The 21,062-nt window shown below is 46.6% G+C and overlaps 1 protein-coding gene across 2 annotated transcripts in view; it reads right to left on the bottom strand.

The window, feature by feature from the left end:
- Positions 1-21,062, bottom strand: part of LOC8039795 (AT-rich interactive domain-containing protein 3C) — a 288,199-nt gene that overhangs the window by 21,411 nt on the left and 245,726 nt on the right. For both annotated transcript variants that reach the window (XM_042288922.1, XM_042288923.1), the window contains one exon: positions 1,625-1,808. In XM_042288922.1, the coding sequence (XP_042144856.1) occupies positions 1,625-1,808 (184 nt within the window). The remainder of the gene's footprint in view (positions 1-1,624; positions 1,809-21,062) is intronic.

Below are 21,062 nucleotides of genomic sequence, written 5' to 3'. Positions count from 1 at the left end.
GGGACTGACGCGTCGGTGAGGAAAGAAAGAAGAGTCGACATTTATTTCGGCAATTATCGTTAACTCGCGACCGTCGTCGAAGCCGCGCCGTTGTCGTGGCTGGAGGGCTCAGACCGAGCAGTTCGAGCGTCGCCTAATTGCAGACAGACGCGGCCTGATGCATAAAGTGCTTCTATTGTCAAAAAATGCACAAATGGAAACAAAAAAACGTTCAACCTTTTTTTTTTTTTTCAGGTTACATTGTTAGGTTAGCTGTTTTTAGATCTGCACACAGGGTAGCTACAGCGCATATTACGCTGTAAAAGGAGCCAGAAAAATTGGCACCTCGACATAGCTCAGACTTTCACCAAATGTGCAGTGAGGTTGTCGAGTTTACTTGTGAAATTTCAAAGCGTAGTTCTATTCGTGTAAGAGGAATAAAACCTCGAAATTCGCCAAAGTGAACGACAACCGTGTTCGCAGACGACGCAGTTAGTGATGAATGTAGCTTGTAACGGGCCATCTCCCAAAAAGGCGCAGCGAGCAGACGACGCACTCTGTTGTCTGCTCGCTGCGTCGGCAGATGTTGACCAGAATCGAATAGATATTTTGCAAAGCGTGCAGCGCCGTCCGAGGCGCCGAAAGGCGCCTCGGACGTTGTAACAGACGACAGAGGCGACCTTGCAGGAAACGGCGAACGGGCCAGCGCAGGCGAGCAAATGCGCTGTCTCTCTCGCTCTTTTCAATGTCCTATGGTATAGACGTGGGCAACAAGGAGCATACAGGACATCGCGCGCGGACTTCGGGATTTCTGAAGAAAAAAAGGTTCATCGGCGGACCCGCGAAGTCGGAGGACCGGTCACCTCAAGGGGTGTCCAAACAGGACACTACAAAACGCACGACTCCGACAAATCGTGAAAATTGAAGCGGACGCGCCCGCTTCAATTTTCACGATTTGTCGGAGTCGTGCGTTTTGTAGTGTCCTGTTTGGACACCCCTTCAGCCGCCACCGAAATGACGGCTTCGTTTCAGCGCGAGTCAGAGCGCAGTCCAGAGGTAGAAGACATATCAACGCAGAACTCACTCACACTGCTCTTACATCGTACAATAAACACGGTTTCGCTCCAGACATGATAGCAAAATTATCTGCGGAAACGATTGAGACATGTTCCAAGCATGACTGCCTAATACATACATACGTATGCTTCGAACATCTGAGCATACAGTTTGTGTACGACCAATGTGAGAGGACTGTCATACAGGAAAGGAACAGTAGAGATTTTGAAGGAATCGTCTATGCACATCCCATACGGTATAATGGGCCTTCCGGTACGCAGTGCGCATGCGCAACCACAGAAGACACTCGCATATGCGCAGTTCGTACCGGAGGGCGTTACGGTTCCCTAAAACTCTCTACTGCGTGTAGACCGTCTTTTGCATCGTGTATTGGCAGTGTGAACGCAGCTTAAAAGCGCAACGTAACGGCGCGTTCACCGGGTCCGATTAGGTCAGCCGACGATAATCCAACCGCAGAAGGACGACGGACACCATGAGGTTGCGGGTAGGTCGCCTCTTGGTTGGACCCATTGACTCTGCCGCGCTCCGACTTTCAAGAGAAGCAAACGGGCGTGGGCAGGCGACTCACTGTGTCCGCAGCGTGAAGGCCGCCGAGGTGATGGACGAGGGCAGGTTGAGTCCCTTGGTGATCTCCCGCCAGATCTTCTTGTTGATGACCTCGACGAGGCCTCCCCTGGACACCACAAGGCGGTACAGCTCGTACAGGTCGAGCACCTGCTTAGCCATGATCGGGATCCTGTTCACCGGGGTCCCTGCAGGAACGCAAAGGGGGCGCACGACGTCAGAGGGACCTAGAGTTCCTGTAGAGGGACCGGAGGCCTCAGGCTCGAGACTCCGAGCAGTGGCAAACGGCGAAGGTTACGGCCCCAGTGAGCTAATCAGCGGGTCGGAGGGACATCAGAGGGTTTAGCTAAGAGGGGAGATCCTCCTTCCCTTCTTCTCCAACTGCTTGGGCTATGCTTTTGCCCCTGCACCTTTGGTAAGCTCTGTCATGTGCTTCGCCTCAGTGACACTGATTGGCCCGAGGGGGCCATAGCGTTCACTCCTTGCCAAGTTACGGTAAAACGAAATATAGAGTTGCCTGAGCTGAAATATAATTGAGCTACAAATGCACTAGCAAGCTGACGAATACGTAAAGTCAAGGCTGGTTAAGTCATTTACGTGTGAGGCCGCTTATGACTACTTACGAAGAGATGGTTGTAATGGCAACCGAAGTCCGCGCCACACGCGTCGTGCAATGCAAGGAGCCGTAACGCATTCGGGCAGATCCAGACGCTAGTATCTGGACCAGCCTTTACAGTTAGAATCACTCGAAAGAAGTCACCAGGAATGACTCGTAAAATATCAGATGACGTCGAGGGTTTATCTGCAACGATGGGCAACACATAATGAAATATCTATTGTGATAAAAGGAATTGGCGCAGTTTGTGCCAATTCCTAGCCGGAGCAGGGTCGGTTGGCTTCGCTAGGGACCCAGGGTTCACACAACAGAAATTGAACCTTTCCGAAGGGTGCTTCGTTCGGAAAACTGAATTGTCGCCAGTCTGCCATTACTCGCCGAGTTTCAGGACTTCATTCATTCATTTATTATCTAATATCCAGAACAAACAAAAAATTACACGTGGAGCATTGGTTAAACGAAAAGAAAAAAAAAAATAAAAGTTAAAAAAAAATTATGCAAAATATTCGTATACTCAAGCGACGACCATGTATGAGAACAATACTGAAGATGAAAGAGTGTGTGATGATACAACATCATTAAAAATATCGGGGTCACTGACGAATATGAGCAGCGCAAATTCCTCCCACCATATCACCTAGCGGTCAGCCGACAGAATGCACAAAAGCACAGGCGATAGGAAGCACAGCAACATAGAACCATGGCGCATCTCGGCCCGTATGCTGAATATTACGACACGCACTGCTCCTGCTCACTGCTCGCCGCTAGAATGGCTACCAGTACTCGGGGCGTGAGCGCATCATCTTGAAGATTCTTTTTTCCCCAAAAAATTAACATTAATTTCAGCGAGATGTTTTACAGACGTGCTCAAGAAGTGTATTTAATAGAAGGTGCGACTTGTGCAATATATATTGAAAACTAAATGATACAAATATAGATTGTTTGGTTTTAATCAGCCGTATTGTTATTATTAAATAGACTCCGTGATCAGCTACTCAAGCTGTGTTCGTTTAACACTTGCTTGAATCGTATTTTGCTACTTTCTGCCATAGGGACCGAGGGAGGAGGAATCTTGTAAGGCTGCGAGTAAATAAGGGGTTTTCCTCGCCTTTGTGCTTTTGCACCTGATGTGAAATGGAATTAAGGTTATTAATATGAAAGTCGACGAGCTTCAAAAATTTCGGCGAAAGAATAGTGATTTTTTTATTTGTAGTTTTTGTCCCTAATCCCAGCAACATTATAGTCATATTTTCCAGATTCCAGTCATTCGCAAGTTCGTGTAAGCGATCCAACACACATCGTCGCATCGGGAAAAACACCAGTTTCCACCAGCTGAAGAAAATCCGATTTGCGATCCGAAGCCTCAGGAACTATGGAGAGCGGCATTCCCAGAGCGAACTAGCCCGACGCCCCGAGTACGTCAGAGACATCGAAATGACGTCACGAGCCTCGTCCTGGCTGCTTGCGTTCGGGTGGGCGTCGAGGCTTGGTACAGTGCCCAGGCAGTCCGATTTCCAGGAGGCAGGTGATTGATGACCGCGTTTGGAAACGTCCGGTGTAACTCGTCTCTCTTCTTCGCTCGGCTCCATCCTCGATTGTTACAATTGTGCGTGTTTTAAGGTGCCTGTGTCGAACCTTGTTGACGTCGCCAATCAATCTAATTTTGATCACGGGCAACACTGCGGCATATTCCCCTTTTTCTATTTCCTGGAGAATAAGAATTATTTATGTAAGCAACAAAATGTGAAGCCAGGTTTACAATTATTATAATCCTCTTAGACATTAATTTCTTCGTTATGTTGAGCGGAAATTCAAGATATAAGACCCCTTCCGAAAGACTGCCCTCTGTTGGCCATTATGGAATTCCTGCACAATGGCGGACCAAAACCGCAACGCCACGGCACACTGTACGGTATGCGTTGGGCTGATTTACAAGGCAAAAAACGCAATCACAGAAAAAGGTGATGAGCGGAATGACGTCGCACTTTTGACGCCGTTTGATTGGCTCGTCGACTCACAGCGTTGGCCACGCTCCGACGTTCGCTATCTCGTGGAATGACTTGCACGTTCCACGATGTCAGTTGTTCCGCCATTGTGCGGTTGTCCCAAGTTCCAACCTTCTCATAATCGGCACGTGACTTTCGAAAGGGGTCTACTGGAGTGCTGTTCCATCGAACCCAATCCAGAAAGTATCTCAGGACTAGTATTATAAAAAGCATGCGTTCGTAAGCTCATTATTAGTAAAAATGAATACTGCATTACTGCCGTCTAGAATACTTCCCGGAAAGTATAACGAATTCTGCTGTTTCTCGGCTAGAATAATATATTTTTATTGCGTTTTGCTTAGAACAGTCGAGAGATTGGGGCAAAGGACAAACGTCCCAAAATGTTTTCTTTTCTTTTTTTTTTTTTTAAGCGTGAGAGCGTTTCTTTTTTTGCACTTCATAACCACGAGGGTGATTAAAAATCGATCCGCAATTCGGTCATCTTAAAGTTCTGTTTGCAGCACTGTCTTAACACCGCTTTTCGTACGAGGTATCTATTTTTCCAGTTGCTGCTTTGAAGGTTTGAACGTGTTAAATCAGTCAGTTCGGTTCCGACTGTGGTTTGAGAAAAAATGACTGCCCCACTTATGAATTGCACAAGTGATGGAGCCATTGTTTTGTGGTCTGAGGGTTCTGCGGTCTGGTGCCGATCGAAGACTTTGTGCACACTATAAACGAGGTGCTTTTTGTCACAAAGAAGTACGTTTGAGTGGGTGCAGAAGTTCGTGGAAATACGCACAAGTGTCAGCCATAACGGAGGAGCAGGACACCCGTTCGCATCCTGCACTGACCTTGAGCGTCCACGTGAACCGATTATGTCGGGAAGACGAGTGATAGTTGACTTATATGGCAAATCATTCGCAAATCAACCGAGGCTTTGCCTGCAATCTTTCATGACATGCTTAGATCTACATCCAGAGTGCGGATAATGTTTTGTATCACCCTTGTACATCGTTCAGAAATACGTTCTGTCTGTATGAATGTGCGTAAGTAATTGTGCGTAATATATGTTCGTGTCTATGTGGCGCATGTGAATACAACAGTAGCGTTGAGGCACTGAAACATGAATAAACATATTTAAAAAAAAAAAAAAAACAGGCGGCTCGTGCCCAGAAAGTCGGAATTCTTTTCGGCCTCGATTTTAGTAGTTGCTTGAACCTGGCTCAACATGACACTGTCGATTACCAGCAAATTTTACAATCCAGAACTAACCACTGATACCTATATTGCAGGGTTCTCCAAACGTTTAAGCTAAGGGGCCGGATTCAGAACCTGTAGCAAACTCCAGGGCAAAAAAAAAAAAAAAAATAGTGACGACAACATAAATGAGGAAATTCCAAACGAATAACCCTAAATAAGCATTTGAATACCAAATTTTAAACTAAAGCAAAATTAAAAGAAAGAAAAAGTAAAGTGGATGATTACATACCGTATACTTTATTATTAAATGCAATATGTTGCTAATTATGGCATTGCAAAATAATGGTGGCCCAGACAACTCACCAGGCATAGAACAAAGCGCATATGAATACAGGACATATGTTTTATGAGAATGACATATCTGATGATAATATGCAAGAGTTATGACACAGATCATAGTAACACAGGCACGAAACAGGGAACTACGAACAGTAAGTAATGATGGTGATGACAAAATGTATAAGAAATAATATGGCGAGAGAACCCGCGTTTTGGTGCAGATTTTCTTTCATTCTTTTCGATATCTCCCCTTGCCATTTCAAAGCGCGTCGCGCGCCTCTTCTATTTTCATTCTTTTTACACGCTTATTTTTGCGTGTGTAGCAGCGGGCCACGTGTCCCTGGAAAGACTCGAACGGAGTACCTTCGCGAGCCGGGGTTTGGAGACCCTGGCATATTGTATCCCGGACAGTGGTTCGGAGGGGGCTGGGGGAAAGCCCCATTATCGGTCCCAAACAGGGCTTCGACGAGGTACACAAGCCACATCAAAAGATGGCGCCACAGTTCGAGCGCACGTCCGATATTGTTAAGAAGACCCCTACCCAGAGCCATAGCCTCCTCTATACGGAGAAAGCCTGGCGCGTCGCGAGAAAAGGCGGCCGCCGTAAATGGGAAAGGAGGGGCGGAGAAACGGGAGCGGAGAGAACCTTGCCTGCTAGCGCCACAAAAGAGCGAGCGGCCAAACGCAGAAACAATCTTTTTTTTTTTTTTCTTTCTTCTCTTGTCGCTATCGTGGAGAGGAGAAACTCAACGTCCACCCTTTCCCGTTTCTCCCTGCGCCCTTTCGAATCGCCGCGCCCGTTTCTCCCGGAGTACGAAAACGACGGTGACGAAAACACAAAAACAAGCGTGGTTCGGGGAGCGGCCGCTCATGACCCAAGCGCTCGCTGTCTAGGTCTGCCCTTTCTGCTCTGCGCTACCATATTGGTCACCGCTCGGCGCGCTCCTCCTCTCCTTTTTCCTGCGGCCGCGCGCCCTATTGCTCCGTCGTCGATGTGCCAGGCTTTCTCCGTATAGAGGAGGCTATGCCAGAGCATGTCAAGTGTGTTCTTACCGCGTCTTCTCGTCGTAAGAGATCACACGGGAGTGCAAAGCACTCGGTCACGCTCTAAGGCAAGCGTGTGAAACAGCCTCCAAGAACACAAACAGTGCTACGGGCAAAGATACAGGTACAGCATAAGCCCCCCAGAAATGCAGTTTTTATTTATTTTTTTCTACTCCACTATAAACTACGCATTGCCGAACGGTCATTCTCCGCCCCATTGCAGCGCTAGTGGTTCTAACCAGATGGCAAAGCTTCTGAACTAACCTTTATCTCAATCAAATAGTTAAGGTGATTTTCTGAAAATTTCGATGGGAAAATGCGGCCCGTTTTCGATAACTGGCGCCATCCAGCTCTATGTACTCGAGAGCTACGTCGGCCGCCATTTTATCGTTGAAAATTTCAGAACTCTTATAATTTTATAAGATAACTCATATAAGATAACGGGTACTTCTAAAATTTTGGAATCTGGTTCGGACCGCTAGCGCTACATTCGGGCGGACAATACGCGTTCGCCGATATGTAATTTTTTTTTTGTGCGGTTAAAAAAAGAAATAAAAAAAAAGCCAAAAAACTTGTAATTATTTTGTGTGTATGGGGGGGGGGGGGGAAGGAGGAGGTAGAGGGAGGGGAGGGCACCTCGTACATGAAGTGAACAGGAAAAGCGCATTTAGGAACATTTTGTTCGTGGCGATCGGGTCAGAAGAGCTTAGAACACCCTGCACACCACCCTTTTTGTTTTCCCGCGCAAGAACATAACATGAACAAACGCCCTGAGAGAGAAAGAGAGAGAGAAGCAGGGAGGAGGAGGAGAGAAAGAGAGAGAGAGAGAGACAAGGAGGACACGAGTAAAATTCATGAAACAGCGTCTCTCCCAGCAATTGGCGCTGCAGACAAGCTAGCGCGGCAATTCGCCAGGAGCAAGGCAAAAGCTCGGCTCTTTCTTTCCGCGAGGGCCTCGAGGAATCCTTCCCAAAATACGAAATCGAAGCACGAAGCCAACCCGCTCCCCCGGCGCTTCTGCCTCCGCGCCGATGCTCAGTCGTCGGCCTCAATTTATGAGTCCCCAAGAAGTGGGCGAGAGAGAGAGCCGCAGCCTGGGTTCGGCCTTCCAATTTTAGCCCCCAAGCATCGCCATCAACGCTAAACCTCATCGTATACCGATTGGACCAGTTGCAGAAAGCCACCGCGACATAGCCGATGTCGCGAACATGCCGGGGTTCGAGTTCGGGCAACACCACCTAGAATATTCGGAGCCTAGGCACTACAGCTCGAAAGTCGCGGTCATTTTTCTCGTACATCATACAAAAGTATGACGTAGGACGCGAAGCCATCACCCTCCAGTACTGCTGGCGGAAAGATGAGCCCCGGTAGGAAGCCGAAACCTAGAAACGCGTCCGAATCGTCCAAATTAGGTTTCCCCCCCCCCCCCTTTTTTTTAAGGCCATAATATGATGCTGTTGCCTTATGACTTTCTAAAATTAATTAATTCAGTGGTTTTAAATTATGATTGGCAAGCTGCTCCTTAAAACCATGTATATTTTCACAAAAAAAAAGTAAATAAGTAAAAAAAAAAGTCCTCTACAATCTTCGACGCCTGCCGTGGCTGGCAGTTTTGTTCTCGGAAAGAGTTTCTTTTTCTCAACCACCCTAGCTTCAGGGATTTTTTTAAAGACTTCCCCGAAACGCCCGGTATAATAAAACGAAGTATACATAGGGTTGTTCGTTTTCGGGTAAAACCCGATTTCACCCGATTTTTACACCCCGAACTTGCTTCAGGAAAATCGGGTTAAACCCGATTACGCCGCACGGAGTTTGCCGTGCACACACGCTATCTACACTACTTCGGGACAACAGGGACCTGTAGTTCATTTCGCAAGCTGCGTGCAGCACTGTAGACGCTACAGGGCTCTCAACCAACCGCCCAACGAGCGCGCCCAACTCACCGTGGCATTCTACGGAGGCCGGCTGAGGAAAAGCGACAATAGGCGTTGGGGCTTTGGAGAAACATTTCCGTTCCCCCGCTGTGCAGGTGGAACCGCCTCGGCACGCCACGTAGCTTCGGCCCTGCTGCACGCAGCTTGTGAAATGCACACTCAATCCCCCTTCGATCGCTGAGGTGTCGACGCCCAACAGGGTCTCTCGGGTAGCATGGCCATCGCGCTGACGTCCAACCTTTCTCACGAACAACGTTCGAGCCAGTCAGTCGCGTAAAGAGATCGGGAAAACTTAACAAGTTTATTTCATAGCGAAATATCTGATCAAAGACGACCGTCCCTCGAACGGTCGGGATTTTCGTTGACACCTGAGAGAGAGGAGGATTCCTTGGGCGGTACTTCCCTTGAAGCGACCGACGGCAGTCGAAGCTGAAAAACCCTGATGCCCCCCCCCCCCCCCCCCCCCCAGTTACTAGCTTGAAACACATCCCTAATTTTAACGCGTTAGCAATAAACAGCTCGTAATACCCTCCAATAACAAAAAAAAACTAATGTATTATTGAGTACATTCGTGTATTTAACCCGAAAAAACTCGAATTTCCGAATGTTTCCTCAAAAACCCCGATTTCTCCCCGATTATCAGCCTGAAAAAAAGCACCCGATTTTTACCCCCCGAATTTAGAAAAATATAAAACCCGAAAATGAACAACCCTAAGTATACGTAACCACCCTTTAGTGTTTGGTCACAAACTCAGTGGCGCCATCTGTCGGGTAGTACCGGCACACTTCAGGTCCGCGTATATTTCCTCATTTTGTTTACGCAACATTCTTGCACAGTAAGAGTGGGTTACGTCTCAGCGCGCTACGAGCGATCATTTCCCGAAGATAGCGCGTAGATCTAAACTCGTACACACTGCAAAACCCGCCGCCTAGTTCAGAGCCGGAAGTGTTTGAAGGGCCATTTTGCACACCGACGCCACCACGTTTCAATTCGCGCGAGAAAGAGCACATAACCATAAACCCCAAACGCGCACGCATCGCTGCTGTATTTTCAGAGACGGACTACTCAGTTCGGAAAATCAGGCCGTCTGTGCTGAAGGGTCAAACACCCTTCAAGCCGCGTGGTGCCGACGGGTCAAAGACCCTTCAAAGCTGCATGGTGCAGCTTTGTCCTTAGTCTCCTTTTGTCATTAACGCGATGGGAAATAAGCTTTATTATTATTGTTATTACTATAATTATCATCTATCTTTTCTGAGTGAGGAACTCCTCGTGGTCTTAGTATCGAGACAGTAAAGCAGCTCGGAAATCTATAGAACTTGTAAACAATACACAGAACAGGGTATGCTTGGCAGAAAGTTATAGTGAGTGAGAAATGGTTTACTTAGGGGCAGGTTGATCGAGGAAATTGCCTAAGAACCCGTTTGAGAATCCATTGTGTAGACCATCACGCACGTACAAGTTGGCGTTCCCTCAAACCCGCTGTGGGTACTACGCGTGCGCAGAGACCAGATTAACGGGAAGCGAAACGTCTGCGCACGCCCTGCGACGACAGCAGCGGCACTTCGGCTGCCTGAAGTCATAGCCGCGTGTCGGTGCACGGAGGTCAAGCCGGTGGGGGACTTCGGTTCACCCGTTGTTGCATAATAAAGTTTGGGAAATAAATTAATAAATAAATACAACGGAAAACAGTTGCGCAAACTTCCGTCATAATCTGCACAGAAGCGCCCGAAATCAGCCTAGCTACCGCCTCCTGAATAAAAACGAGCACATATCCTTTATACGAGAAAGAGAGAGAGAGAGAGAGAGAGAGAGAGAGAAATACGCTGCATAAGATTAGTCCAACCTTAGAGGTCTTGGAAAAGAAAAACGCCATAAACGGGTTTACACGGCACGTCCAAAAGCTGTCACAGGCGCAAAATCTTTTTCGATGCATTATCATTTTTCGTGGATCTTGGTTGGAATCAAATTCGGCAACCTCGAGAAATAAAACAATCCAGAGCGAAAAAAAAAAAGAACACAAACGGAGGCCGATTTTATAAAAAGGGGGAAAAAAACAACAACACGGGTTTAACGCAACAAAAACGAAGATTATAACAGAGTGCGTGAGAGACGCAAACAGGCACTCCGAATGCCAACAAAACGCAGCGAACACTTGAAAATGAAACATCCAAAAGGATGGCAATGCAATGAATGGCAGGACAGCTCCCGAAGATACAGGAGCGTCGTTAGCCCCTGTTGAAAGTAACTCAGCTGTAGGTGGAGGGACTGCAATACGTAATGAGTGCAATGAAACGTCATTGCATTTTTTCCCTTCGCGTTAATAAGCGGGCAGGCTTTTAAGGTTGAAACTAAACTGAGACGTCATCCTTCCGGTAGGGACTATTATATTACAGCTTTCGAGCGCTGAGGGTGGGCTTAAAAGCGGAAGAGCATACGCTCATGTGGGGACGGTGATGTCCAGCTTCTGCAACCAGGAATGGACGCCACCTCTACTCGAAATTGTTGAGAAACCGTTTTCGTTAACTTTTGGTTAGGGAAGCGTCATGTTCTTTAAATGTCATCTCCAGACGAATTATAAAATTTCGTGTAGCCCCTAAAATGCGCTAGGAATGTTCCCCATGTAACCTGCCAAACCAAAATGTGCAGGGTATCACAAAAAAATACATATATATAATTTTTTTTTTTTTTACCGCAAAATTAAACTAGGCATCGCCTAACGCTCATTTCCCGCCCAAAAGTAGCGCCAGAGGTCCCAACCAGATGCCAAAGTTTCAGCCCGATCCCATACCTTATTCAAAAGTTATAAGTGATTTTCTGAAAATTTCAATGGGAAAATAGAGCCCATTTTTGCCCGCTTCCGGTTTCTGGTGCCATAGAGCCCCATGTATTCGAAAACTCCGTCAGCCGCCAATTTCTCATTGAACTTTTCAGTAAATCACTTATAACTTTTGAATAAGGTGTCCGTTCGGGCTGAAACTTTGGCGTCTGGTTGTGACCTCTAGCGCTACCTTTGGGCGGAGAATGAGCGTTCGGCGACGCCTAGTTTATTTTTGCCATAAAAAAATCCAAAAAACCATGTAAATTGTTTTCGGTGACATTCTGTACGCGCATTTCAAAGATGACGTTGTTAATAACTCCTTTAGATGCACATCCCGGTAGATGTTAGCTCATCGTTAACATCGAACTGCTTGGTGAGTATTGTATAATCTATCTTGAAACAACAAATCCGTCAGAACGGAAAACGCTCTGAAGTGCATTAAATAAGATCTCATAATTGTGCACCGACTGGCGAATGCTCATTAATACGGATAAAGCCGTCGCCATGATAATAAGTACAAAGTAAAACTGAAGAACTCGTGCGAGATTAACGAAAGAATTCTAGATAACGTCCACGAATGCAAGTACTTGGGACTACTGTTCCCAAGCGATCTCAACTATAGTTCGTCTCACCTTAGCATGGACTAACCGCGAATGCTGTGCTAGCGCGAGCGGCTAGCCTTGACTGCCTTGACTGGAGCACTCGCTCCACGAGCGCTCGTGCAGCCGCCGAGGCTGCATTCGAAGCAACTAGCTCGCGCTTTTAGCACGCGCGGCTAACAATAGTCCGTACTAACGTGAGACGAAGTATAGGCCATGTACATTGATGCACTAGCAGGGAAAGCACTAACACAACTGTGGTGTATAAGAAGGCGACCAAAATAGACATCGCGCGGTACCAATTTCTGGCAAATACAGACCTAATCCGGCTTGTGCTTGAATACGCTAGCCCTGTATGATTTCCAATCACAAAAACCAACATCCAAAAATTGAAGAAGATACAAAAACTCGCTACAGGTTCACAACTATTGAGCGCGCATGACTCGCCCACAGAACTCAGTCGCAGGATGCGTATCCAGCCACTAGAGAACAGAGCTAAGCTATCAAGGTTAAAGCTACTGCAGCAAATAGTAAACAACATGACCAAGATAAAAAAAAAAGTTGAAATCCTTATTTCAAACGACGGCAGAATAACCCGTTGAAACAGGGAAATTCAAAGAATTCCAGCCTAAAAATAAGCGATTTTAATCTTCGTTATCTTCAATTTCCTTTGAGGAGGGGAACCATTTACACGAAAACGTTGTCCACGATAGCTCGCTCTCCGTTTTTGTCACCGATGTTGAAGTGCTTTTGTTTCTCCTTTTCCATCTCGTTGCGGTTGTGCCTGTGTGCTTGCAAACCACCCTTCAAAAATGCTCATATAAAATTTAATAGTAACGATAAATAAAAAAAAAAGCCTTAATTGAAGACGTTAACCTATTCCCACCGATAGGGGTCAAAACTGCCATTCTACACTCTAAGAAAAAGTGAGCACCCCCCCTTGTCATCGTGCGTTTTGACGGCTGTAACTACCCCACAGGCTTACCTAACTACCCACTGGGCTCGAGCCATTGAGAGTTAGCACCCTGTTGGAAGGTGACAAGCATGGGGTAGTCACGTTTTATAAACTCTTGAATTGAACATTCAAGTGCATGCAGTCGTTTAATAGTAAAAGTCACTTCAAAAATCTCAAAAAGTACTTAAAACTTGTTTTCTTTGTGCGTTGGTTATTATTTATTCAAATTTAAACCGCTCGAAACAAGCGTGTGGCTTATTTCGCCTAAACTGGCAGAAAACAAACAAGTACAGGCAACATTGGTACGCACCTACTAAAACCCGAGGCAGATAAAAAGTATCGCGGTTGTCCTTTTTGGTTCCGTCGCGGGTTTTACCATGTACAACAGTAAACAACAGCTGGCAGCTGGCGTTGTGCTCGAGGAATTTAACCAAATCTCTAGAAAAGCACAGAAAGCTACGCACAGGCGTGAGTTGACTTGAATGTTCGTCGGACGAGATACTCTTGTCTTTTATTGTGCGGTTCAGTAAAGAGCGTGCTCTCAATAAAGGTGTGATCGGTCAGTTCTGCGTGCAGTTCAGTTGCAAATGGCCTCCTCGGTTCCGCCCGTTCCGCCGAACTTGCGCTCCTGTCGTACCCAATTTTTTTGCTTGCAAGTGCAGTGAAGTATGAAGCATTGCACACCACGACTCAGGCCGGACAGCACGAACCTACACAGATATCTGCGATCATGTTCGTGTGTTTCACTATTTCTCTGTCTCGGGATACATGATTCACCTTCACTGGCTCATTTGGCACATTTCATCGAGCATACTCGATAAAAAAAAAATGCTCAAACAAGTGTGTGTCATCCAAGGCGGAGTACTTCAAAAGGGACTAGGATTTCAGGCCTTCCAGCACGCGTTCCTTTTATCTATATAAAAGATTCCAAGTAAATTTCCAAAAATAAGGCATTGGCAAACATATACGTGCTATTTGCTTTAGATTTCTTTTTTTTTTTTAGAAAAAGTACTGCTGGAGACGACAGCAGGTGCAGCGCAGAGAATGATGTTTTCGGCGTTCTTTTATGCTCAACAGCTCATTCACACTGGAAGCGGATCCGCATTCGCAAAGCGGTTGTGAGCGCGGTTGTATAAAGATCTAGTCCAATTGCACGCGCACTTGATGTCATGGAGTGCGCGTGCAATCGTACTGGATATTAATACAACCGCGTTCGCAACCGCTTTGCAAACGCGGATCCGCTTCCAGTGTGAATGAGCGGTAAGGCCGGTTCAGACACTTGCGTTTGAATGAGTTTGACAGCTTTACGTCGAGAACCGAAAGCGACTCACCGGCACGACTGTGCTTTGTATGAAGCATGGAATCCAATTCAAGGAATCATCTTGGCACGCGATGAAAGCAGCAGGGAAGCCCTGGTTTCTCGCTGCCGCAACGCAGTCAGACGCAGTCAAACGCCACTGTCTGAACCAGGCTTTACATAATTTAGCATACGTATTTCGCGTTCGTTGCAGGTGAAGGCACAGGCCCGAAAGCGGCAATTCTGCACTGTCCTCTTGGCGCGAGCGCGAGCGCATAGAACGCATATTTGAAAGACACACGCTTGAGCAAAAACAATTGTAGCGAAAAGACGAAAACTGAAACAACGTTTCGGGGAGGACCGGCGGACGGGCTTCGCCAGAATCACCTGCGCGCGCTCAGTGTACTCAACATTTACTCAACCGCCGCTGAAGTAATTCGGATATGTAAAAAGAAAAAAGAAAATGCATCAGCGTGTTCAGAAAGTTGTGATTGCAGAAATTGTTTTCGATAATTAATACAATTAATTAAACAGGCTTCTGTATACTTAAAGTGTAGGCTAGCGAGAAAACGAAACTGATCAAAATGTGACGTGTAGCGACTATTCAAATTTATTCATAACCTGCAGTTCACTTTTGCAATAAATAACATTAGAGATACGAGCGCTTTCCCAAGGGCAGTAGAGGAAAATAATATATACGCGTAAACCTTGCACAGTCTTTTCGTATTTATGCAAAATATGACAGTGGTCACCATCCTAATCGGTCACAGAAAATACAGCAGTATATAAGGTGGCGGTGTCGACTAGAAGGGTGTATAGGAATGTAGAGTGTCAATATCTCATGTGGCATGTAGTACGTTGTGCTGTGTCTGAACGCGTTTCTGTGTAGAATGCTATGGTGTCTGTATGTCGCGTATGTGTGAAGTGTGTAGTAGAATATGTATACATACGTAAATGTCTGGCGAGGCGCTGAACACAAAAACTGCTGGCTTCGTTTTTTTTTCTAGTTTGAGCCCTGTACGTTAGGTGGCGCGTGGCGCCGCCCAATTCAAGGAGTCGCGCGTTTATGTGTCTACTTATTTGAGTGGAAAACATGGAGGCGTTTCATGGCTCTACGGAGCAGCCTCAAAGGGTTCGGTGGTTCGGTTCTCAGCCTCTCGTCCCAGTGGGATCAGTCTCATAGCCAGTTGAATGGGTGTTCCGTGCGGTGAATAGCGCTAAGTGCGTGCACAAACGCGGTGAGGATTACCAGGGACTTGGAAGTGGATAACGAATGCTAACAGGTGAGCAGGAGCATTGAACGATCGGAACCGACGCCGCTTAAATCGGTGATGCTTCGCCTCGCCGCTGTCAACCGAAACCGCCGGATCACTTGCGGCAAGCACAGCAAGGAGACGCTCTGTTCAATAAAGATATCATTCCATTTGTCGCTATTTTGTTTCCTTCTTTGAATGTTTTCTGGCCGCGAAGTAAATGCAGCCGGCCTCGCGAAAGCAATCGCGGATAAACCCCCTAAAATGCGCTCGCTCCCCCCCCCCCCCCCCCCCCCCCCCCCTTCCTTTCACATCGTCGCTTCTACTCGTAATACGTGCGGTGCCCGTGGTTCGAGGCGCGTTTTGGAGTGCTTCAGTGCGCACGGAAGGCCGCGAACGGGCGCACGCACTTGAGAATCGTATTTTAGCAAAAAGCAGTCCAGCTCGCTAGGCCTTACTCGTACTGCTCGACCGTCGCTTGCCAGCCGCCATGTTGCTTTTGGGGGTGCTCACTGTGACAACCTGTTGATTGCGTGCCGTGTGATTACCCGTGGGGTTGTTAGTATAACGAAGGTGGGGTAGCGATATCTGTGACGGCTTCTGACGACCCCAAAGTTAGTAGCCCACGACAACCCTTTTGTTGAGAGTGTAATAAGCAAAGTGATTACAAGTAGGATCGACTTACACAAAGCGTGCCAAGGAGTGAATTTTGCAACCGTTTCGAGATGCGCCACCACTCCTCAATCCGACGGTGGCCACCATAATCAAAAAGAAGCAAAAACTTGAAATAATAAAAAATAATAATAAATCGTCACATCGCAAAAAAAAAAAATAATAATAATATTAATAATAATCGCTGAAAAAAAAGACAAAAAGAAAAAAAGACAGTCGTTTCAAGTTTCAGTTTGTGCCTTAGCCCCAGGAAACAAAGCAAAAAATAGGAGTCAAACGAAGCGGGAAAACGATTCGGCTTCTGATTGCTGTTGAGACCTCAGATGGCCCGCACAAGAAGCCCGCGGCATCACGTGGCGACTGGATTCCACAAAGGGGGTTACGCGAGGGAGGAGAAGGAGAGAGCGCCTGCTCGCATAATGGCGTTCTTTATGGCACTTTTGGTCCGTCGCTTTTATTTCGGCAGCACCGCACTGCTTGGCCCCGCCGAGAACCGTCGGAACAATCCAATAAACACACGCAAAAAAAGAAAACCGCGAAAATTTGCATTAAAGACGATGCCGCGCGTGCAGTTGTCGGTGGCGCAAAAACATCCCTCCGTCTGTTTTCGTTGACTTTTTTGTGAGACTGAAGACCTATATAGTGCTTCGGTTCGAACCCATCACTGCGTGAATTTATGGCTTTTAACCTCAGGAACAAAAGGCGCCGAATGACTTGTCCAGCTGACTATGAAATGCGGCTCGAAGGGGGAAAAAAGAAAAAAAAAAAAAGAAATGTGCATTGCGCGACAGTGTTACAGCGAACACGACATCGGCGCATCTCCGCAGTTTACCTCGGAAGGGTAGGCGCCGAGAAACTGAGGGAGAGCTGGACACGAGAGGGGACGGTCAGAACGCTGAGCTCCGACTAGAATGGTTCGTGGGCAGACCTAAATCCATGATGATTGAAAACCTGTGACTGTGGTTTGAAAAAAAAAAAAAAAAAAAAAAAAAAAACGGAAAAACGTGAAGTAGAAAGAAAAAGGGACTTCTTCACGTTTTTCCGTTTTTCAGACCACAGCCCCAAGTTTTCAATCACCATGTATAACTTACACCAGCTCGCCTGCACTTTAACCGTTTTTTCACTGACCTAAATCCAGCTGCCTTTGTCTCCATTGCACTCGTCGAAGGCGCTAAAATGCGGGACGCAGGCGTCCGGCGTTTTGCTCTCGCGTTCGAACGCGTTTGTATGGTGTATTAGCAGGGAAAACCGCGGCTTTAGAGGGTTGATTCACACGAAACGAAAGCTTCCGTTTCCCGTCGATGCAGAAGTAATGCTCGATCTGGCGAAAAGATGTCACATGGTGCAACTCTAACGGAGCAAGAAGGTGGCCTAAGGCCTCGCGTTGGCCTCCGGTTGGTGACGTCACAATTCAGCCCTACGGCCTTTACATCTAGGAGGTGTTGCTGCCGTCTGCACAATATATTTGAGAGAGAGAGAGAGCGAAAAAGGCGAGAAGCGAAGGACGTTGCCTGGTGACTTCGAACAAACTGTTCACAAAACGTGATCGCGTCGCCGAGTAGTTGGAACGATGAAACCGAGCTTCTTCGTGAATCACGACGCTTCGTTAAAACTAACAGTTTGAGATGTAGCGACGGAGACGGCGTGAAAAATGCGCCGTCACAGCGCTCGTGGTCTTTGCGCGTTCGTAATCACCAGCTAAGCCAATCAGGCACAAAAGAAAAAGGAGCAGGATCACGCTGCATTCATAACGCGTGAACGGTTTAGCCGGTGACACCAAACGTACGAAGACGACAATCGCCGTGACGAAGCATTTTTGGCGCTCCTTTGATTGGCCCCATCGAAGCGTAGCTTCGGCTGCGCCACATTTTTTTTTTTTGTTTTTTTTTTTTATTTTACGTGGCATTACCGCTTTAAACCGAGCCAACGTTACTCAACGCCAATCACGAGGTAAGGAAAAAAAAAAAAGGAAGGAAGAAAAGAGAACGTTGTCCAATGCAAGCTTTTACGACGTTAACCTCCCTCTATCACACCTGGAAACCCTAGCGAGGCCGACGGATTTCAGGTACCCTTAGACAACGCCCACCACCGCTACGACGGGATTAAGCCGGGGTACCGGGAACAAAGGAAGAGAAAGAGACTGAGAGGGAAAGTTGGCTCGAGACGTAGCGACGACTCAAAAATATTGGTAGAGACGCGTTTGGCTCGTTTTATTGCACTCTCGAGAGAGCGATGTTAATTTTGATCGTCGAACGCCTTCGAGCCGCTCCGAAAAAAAGTGTTTGCCCACCGAGACGCCTCTCGGGTGGAGGAAAATGAGAAACGTAGAGACTACGGGCCACAAAAACGTCGAGAAAAAAAGAAAGAAAAAAGCTTTTATTAGTTTGCGTTGGTGCTTCGAAACGCGCACTTTGAGTAACGCCCTTCCCAGCCGACGTTTGCTCCGATCCGCGTCCGAAATAAAACAGAGAAGTGAAATGATGCGTCTCGGAGTTTTCCAGGATGGACGAGGCTGGGACCGGCTTGGCCGCACTTTTGAGCTGCCTCCTCCGTCTACGCGGTGTACCACTTGCATAATTTCTGCCGCCCGCGCGCGCTCCGCGATTGAAAGCGCCACAAGCACAAACCCTGTGCACGGTGCAAAATAAATTTAAAAAAAAAGTTGGCTAAAAGCTTCGCGATTTATACTTTAACTAGTGTAGAACTTCGTGGGCCCCTAATTTTTCCGAATTCGAAAGTTTGCCATCTTTGAGGAACGAGACTATTTCTGTCTCGTCTAGACTAGGTGCCTCAAACTCATTCGAGTGTGGGGTTCAGATAGCCCACCCACAAAACGTCGAGGGCCAACATGGGGAGGTTAATATACCTTCGCCCCAAACCGCAAAAATAAACTAGACATCGCCGAACGCTCACTCTCTGCTTAAAGGGAGTGCTAGAGGTCCGAATCATATTGAAAAGTTTCGGCACGAACCGAAATTTTATTCCAAGCTTATAAGTGATTTTCTAAAAATTTCAATAGGAAAATGAAAACATTTTTGGCTGTTTTCGGTTTGTGATGCCGTGTATTCGAGGGCTTCGTCTGCCGCCATTTTCCCATTCACCATTTCCAGAAAATCACGTTACTTTTGAATAAGACATTGATTCGTGCTGAAAATTTGGTATCTGGTTCGAACCCTTAGCGCTACCTTTTTAGCGGTGAATGAGCGTTCGGCGACGCCTAGTTCAGTTTTGCGGCGAAAAAAGGTAGCGAAGCAGCCGGATTTTTCCACGACACCCATTGATTTGCTAAAGAAGGGATCTCGTGCTATTTGCTTTATGTAAAATAGACGTTTTTCCAAGGCCTTCTTTAGCTTTAATTTATTCATAAAACTAGGTCGAGTTTGTACTTACTGTGATTACAAAATTTAAAATATGCAAAACAAAACAATCCCCAAACTAAAAAAAGAAAAAAACGAAACAGAATAGTGCCAAAATTGTTGAAACGTCATAAGTTCCCAGTGGAAATGAATGGACGACAAAAGGTCCTCCAAGGCTCATAGAGCGCTCGAGGCATAGGAACGGGAGCACGCAGCTACGGGACACTTGCGGGCCGCGGGTTTGAGACCCCTGGTCTAGACTCTAGACAGGTAATTTCTAGTCTTTAGACTTCAGAAAATTCTGTGCCAAATTGGCGAAAAATTGGGACAAGGGAAGTCACGGGGCAGTTTACGGTACATTTACTAGTAGGATATTCAATACTCATAATATATCAGACATTAAACACGCGGTATATTGCGCAGCCGTCGAACGAGCCATTCTCGCTTGTATTAACCCTCATGTAATACTCCGCTTATGGGGCGTTGCAGGTATAATAAACAACTATAGTTTCAGTGTGCACACCATAGTACACTCAGACGCTGCGTGGACCGCACCGCTAAAGTACGAAGTACGCTAAAAGTACGTTAACACTCGAAAATTCAAATTAATGATGCAAACGGCGTCTAATGTCACCTGACTAGATCAGCCCCCATCCCCAAGTTCAGCGGACAGTAGCATATAAAATCAAGAATACCCAAACGTTACTGCATACAAATACTAACGTAAAAAGATATTATTTAAAATTTAACAAAATGAAATACTGGATACAATAACAGTCCCAACGTTTAATATTTTATACTAAACATCATACAGTATTTTGACATGGCTTTAAACGTGTGTATTTATACTGAAGCTATGATACAATGACATTAAAAAGAACACTGCTAAAATATTCTTCATTCATTCTTTATTCATGAAAAACCCGCAGCGCCTACACAGGCATTATTGCAGGGGGGCACGATGCATTAAAAAAGAGATCCACGGGTATACTTTACGAGTATACTTCTTTTCTTACATAAATTACGAAACTAGTATACTATTAGTGTACCGCTTTGTACGAAAGGGCGACGCTTTCGACGGATGAGTCTGCCTGGCCCCGCCACCCCTTCTTCCCTCCCCTCCGCGTATAAGTTCCTGCCAGGGCTCGATGTCGTGCCGATCATCAAAGAAACCTCACCGATCGACGAAGCCCCACGACACCAGCCCGCGTCCCTTTCATTAAGTGTAATCCCAGACCGAAACCCCAGCAGCGAACCCCGGTTTTGCGAGCGGCCGCCAAAAAACCACCGCCGCTTTCAAAATCTCGCGACCGCCGAGCGTAACTTGTGTTGGGAAAGAGAGCCATTTGTGCACGCTGCAACTCTGTTAAATA

Source organism: Ixodes scapularis, unplaced genomic scaffold (genome assembly GCF_016920785.2).
Source record: "Ixodes scapularis isolate PalLabHiFi unplaced genomic scaffold, ASM1692078v2 PGA_scaffold11__112_contigs__length_91849675, whole genome shotgun sequence".
NCBI classification, from domain to species: Eukaryota; Metazoa; Arthropoda; class Arachnida; order Ixodida; family Ixodidae; genus Ixodes; species Ixodes scapularis.
The sequence above is the reverse complement of the archived record's forward strand: the minus strand, read 5'-3'. Positions and strand labels throughout refer to the sequence as shown.